This window comes from Tuber melanosporum (assembly GCF_000151645.1).
Source record: "Tuber melanosporum whole genome shotgun sequence assembly, scaffold_11, strain Mel28".
Taxonomy (NCBI): Eukaryota; Fungi; Ascomycota; class Pezizomycetes; order Pezizales; family Tuberaceae; genus Tuber; species Tuber melanosporum.
Window position 1 is genome coordinate 874,853 of NW_003298766.1, and position 5,137 is coordinate 879,989.

General features: G+C 46.9%; 1 protein-coding gene; it reads right to left on the bottom strand.

Annotated features, from left to right (window-relative positions):
• Positions 1 to 3,360: 3,360 nt before the first annotated feature.
• On the bottom strand, positions 3,361 to 4,585 carry GSTUM_00004349001 (uncharacterized protein). XM_002835573.2 has 3 exons: positions 4,145 to 4,585; positions 3,702 to 4,058; positions 3,361 to 3,633 (listed from the first exon to the last, which is right to left on the bottom strand). Exons 1-3 carry the CDS (start codon positions 4,447 to 4,449, stop codon positions 3,492 to 3,494), a joined length of 804 nt encoding a protein of 267 aa, XP_002835619.1. The 5' UTR covers positions 4,450 to 4,585; the 3' UTR covers positions 3,361 to 3,491.
• Between the last annotated feature and the right edge of the window lie 552 nt (positions 4,586 to 5,137).

Below are 5,137 nucleotides of genomic sequence, written 5' to 3' on the forward strand. Positions count from 1 at the left end.
GAAAACTGGCACCACAAACAAACAAACCTCAACCAATCAGACTGCAAAGAAAGACTCGCCGACTCTCGCGACTCGAGAATCTTGCAATCCCAGAGGAGACGTGCGCATGACACCGCTATCACTCCTTTTAAACCACTTCTCCAGCTCTCAATGTGGGGAGGACCGGAACTCCAAAGGACTGATTGTTCCACCGAGCCAAGCTTTGTGGCTGACTACGTGTTGTGGAATGTAAATGTCTTAGATTCGTTGCTCCTGTTATGATACAAATACCGGTACCGTACTGTGGGTAAAAGCAATACCGAGACACGAGTCCTGGGGAAAATCGGTGGGGGTGGGATTGGCGATCGATTAGCGAGGGGGGGCGGAATGTTCTGATTGGTGTTGCAGCTTTGTGCACCAATACGAGTATTGTGCCCCGAGCGCTGTTCTTTTTTATTTTGTTATCATAATAATACGGTAATCCACTTCTCCACTTCTGGAGTGAGGAATGTTTCTGTCCTTCATACAATATCACTCGCGTTGTAATATCTGGAGTTGTGCACGTTCGCAGGGGGCAAGGCTTGAAGTGACGCTTTCTGCTCGACGATGACTCCACCCAGCTAAGCCCTTGACAGCGGCTTCAAAGTGATCACCCGTAGGATCACTAGTCGTCCCACTGCCACACACCACTCCTAACGCTCTGGGACTGATTAATCCATTTTTCTCAACTACAGGAAAGATAGCCAGTAATTAGGATGCTATCAAGGATATGCAGAATGCAATGGATCCCGTTCAGTGATCAGTGATCTCGTACCGAGAGACAAACAAATGACACTATCTGAAACTCATAGGAGACATTGTGCCTAAGAAAATCCCTAATTTCCCACGGGGAGCGCACATCTGCCAATTCCCCTCACACATTAATCTTCCCTCATGAAGACAGAGTAAAAGACCGGGACATAAAAAGATTTATGCCACCTTACTAGCCAGCTAGTCATATACCTTGACCTGAACACCCCTCAAGTGGTATCTACCCCCGGCAAACCGGAGAAAAATACGGTGCCTTACGCCGGGCGCCCAGAGAGACCGACGCCAGGACGGGAGGAAACACAAACTTCAAGGAACAAAAAAATTAATTAACAGCTTGTTGTTCGCGCCCTGCTCCAGTGTTTTTTTCGGTGCGGGGAGGAAAATGTATACTCAGCTACGGCGCGCAGAACGGACGGCACTGGAGGAAGTTATGTACTATACCAACCAACGAGAGAGATATATATATCCCTTCGAGAAATGAACTTTTAAGGTGTTGGCCACTACTTGCTTAATTAAATTAGTAACTGTCCACGCCAATGTTGAAAGGGTGGTTTTCGTGGTGGCAATGGCCATCACTATATAAGCAGCTTGGCTCCTTCTCGAGAATCTGTATGTGATACAAGTTGACTTTTTGCAAATCAAAAGAGGCAAAAACAACAATTCCTTCTGATTTTTGACAGCTCGTCTTTCCCGACTAACTCCGGCGCGGATGTCAGACCTCCACCCCTAGGTTGCATCATTCGGAGTAAGGCTTCATGGTGCGTTGCGCCTGCCTCCTCCATCCAGGACTGGGGGGGGTGACACCCGACGTTGTGTGAGGGTGGAGGATCATAACCATGAAAAATAGTTCTTTTTTTTTTTGAAGATCGTGTGCTCAATTTCACAGTACCAACAAGGTTTTATTTATTTATTTCTTCCTTTTTCCCCTTACCAACTGTGAGGAAATACAAGAGTATTTCCCCTGATCTCACAACATGGGTACGTAATCTATGTTCAAAAATCTCATGCTTACCCGTCCCCGGGAAGAACTGAGCGTCCATTCAAATTCCGTGACAAGTCCGCATGCCCAGTTCTCTCTCTCCCTGCTCTATTGCAAAGTGTTGACCTATCTACCAGCGGAAGTATCGTTAATGATTCCTCTAGATTTGAAAGTATCGAAGGAAGCCCGTTTTGAGATTTTTTTTATTTTTTTTTCCTTTTCTTTTTCCCCCGAGTTTAGGGACAACAGTCCAGTGTTTGCCCGTAGGAGTGGTTACACACTCAAAGGTTAGAGAAATCACAGGTATAATACCGGGCCAACGATCAGTAACAGCCATATCCCTCCATGTTTAAAAGTGAATAAATAGCGTCCTGTGGAAAAATATCCACGATGGAAACAAGTGGTTCGGCTGAGAGATAGGAACCGTGCGCGACGGGTACCGTACATTGATAAGTGTATAGGAGAATAAGGATAGGAATGTTCTAGTATTCCATGCTTATGGCAATTCTATTCAGTGCATTGCGGCCCGACTTTAAAAGTTCCTGCTTTCCCAAGTCTTAACCTGGGTATGCATGAAGCTGATTAAGCGAGTGATGTATTGTGAACCAGAAAGTAGCTGGGGGGGGCCAAACCGCCCCCCTCGCGGGCTGTCCGTGTTCCACCGATTCTTTCTTTCTTCCAAGCGATTGGGGGCATATCCAAAGTGTCCATAATGGTATTCACTGATCCGGAGACAAGAGAACTGATACATCTCCAGCACATATCACAGATGCCTCCACGATCGGATGATACACACCAGGGTATTAATTATTCTATCCCACTAGACCTCCCGGAGCCCCCACTAATTGTCTAATGTGTTTCTTCCTGATATCTCAAACCCCCCTTGTTTTCATTCGCTCACTTCCCGACTGTTTGCTTGTTTGCTCACTGAGAAGTTTTCCTTTCTTTTTTGTCACATTTGTGTTTGATTCTGTGCTTCCCCGATATCTGCGTATGAACAAAGGCCCTCACTGAAAATGTTAACGTCCTTACTTTTCGCTTCGTATCGTGTCGTATCAGACCCCATTCCATCCATGGGATCATGACTACTAAAGTTACCTAAACCGAGTGACACTCTATGGGCTCACACCACCGGCGACAGGGGGGGCAACAATATTCACAAGTACTGTACAATTGCACAATGAGAACCCCCCAACTCTTCCAGTTCCTCACTTCTTGCACCAAAAAGGTCATGCACTCTACGGTGCCAAACATCCGTAGCCTTCAGTCTGTTGGACTGACGACGGACACGCGCTCTGTTGCACAGTACTGTACATACCCTAAGGAGCAAGTCCCGGGCCCTTTTTTGTGAAAATTTTATTTGTATGATATTCGGGATAGATAGATTAATTTGGGCGCTCAATGCCTTTTTGGGGGGGGGGGGGGGTAGAATATCCCATAACAGCCGATAATCTAATGGACAATAACTTAGTACCTATTTCACCTGAATACACCTTTTTTTTCACACGTGAAAAAGCAATATTGGGGTGGTATTGGGTCAAATTCCAAAAGAGGAAGAAGGTTTAGGAACACCAATTGGTGAAACAAAAGATGGATTGATCGATTGATTTCTAGGCCCCTCGAGGGTCATGGCAACTTATAACAATTAGGAACTCAGAAGGTGTTCCTCTGGTAGAGTTTATTGGACGGGTTTATTGGGAAGGGGGAAAAAAATGCCCCCTATTTACGATTTTTTGTGGATCGCTCCGGCGCCTGCCTGGTGGCTCGGGTAAACCATCATATCGGCAAGAACAACATTCTCCCTTCTGCCGGCGGCGAAGACGATGATTTCAGCGATGTCGTCCGAGGTAAGTGGTTCGCATCCGCTGCTCATACACGGATTAACACAGGGGTTCCGAAACGCAAAGCGGAGAACCTGTGGAGGGGGACGTACGCATATACACTATTGGCTCTAGCCCTATCACCCCTAAACCTCACGACTGAGAATTCGGTTTCGACTTGTCCGGGGTCAATCTCCATAACTCTGATCCGCGTAGAGATCAATTCTCTTCTCAGAGAATCAGTGAAGCTGCGAACGGCAGCCTTGGTTGCACAATAGATACTTCCACCCGCGTATGGTTCCCTACCAGCGATGGAACCGACGTTTATTATGTCCCCGCGATTGCGAGATTTGAAGCCTGGAATGATGAGCTGGGTCATGTTGACGAGTCCAGTGACATTTGTGGAGAACATGACGTCAATGTCCTCTTCTGCGATGCTCCCAACTGTTTCAACACCTTTAACAAGACCCCTGTAAGGAACAACAACAGCATTAGCAAACCCACCCTTGCGTCATTCATCACACACTGCAGCAAGAGTAGTAGAACAGAAGCATACGCATTGTTGACCAAAACGTCCACCTCTCTCCACTCCTCGGGAAGCCTGGCCAAAAATCCCTTCACATCCGCTGGATCAGAGACATCCAGACGAGCAGGCAGCACCTTTGTGGCTCCAACACTCTCCTTCTCAATTGTTGCGGCAAGCTCTTTCAAAGCTTCTTCCCTTCGTGCAGTAACAATCAATTTTATTGTAGGGGAAGTCCTAGAAAACTCGATTGCGGTTGAACGACCGATGCCAGAGGAGGCACCAGTGATCAAGACAATCTTACCCGCTAGGCGAGCGGGCATTGCGGAATGAGACATCCGAAGGGAGAAAACACGAGCGTATGTGGTGGGGGTGCGGAATAGGCGGGGGAAGAACATGCAAGTTGGGAGAGATGTCTATGTAGACTAATGTGTACACAAACCGGCTGATTTGTTAGGGGAGAGGAGTGGGTTGGTGGAGGCTCTGCTGGAGAAAGGTACGGTTCGGCAGGGTAGTTAGGATACCGGTACTCGTATGGGAGCGCGGGGATCGGGTGTTTTGGTTTGTCAGATCGGGCTAACTCGGCTCAGTTACAGTTGTTGGCAGTCTACCCACCCCTACAAGTACTAGGGGGTTGACAAAAGTCGGGTCCCTTTCCTAAAGGGGATGTGATATTTACATATGGGCTAAAGCAGGCTAGGAAATTCGAGTGATGGTTGGTGAGTTATATTTGGTGGCGGCAAAAAGTCGGGTCCTTTCTACAATAGGAACTACTATGAGTGATACATTATGTGTAACGATCCCTCTTTGGATAGTTAGTTCTTGGCGATGGGGAACGATACTTCTCGTTTCTGTCTTCTTGTTTCTTTATCTTACGATAGCTCTAGGCCTCTGCCTACGTTACCGATAGTACAAGACCTTTGTCTTCTATCAGGAATGCCTATCGTAAGCTTTCTCAAACTTGTCTTCGTGAAGAACATTCCTTGGCGTAACGATAACATTGCAATAAAGATAAAGATCGTAAAG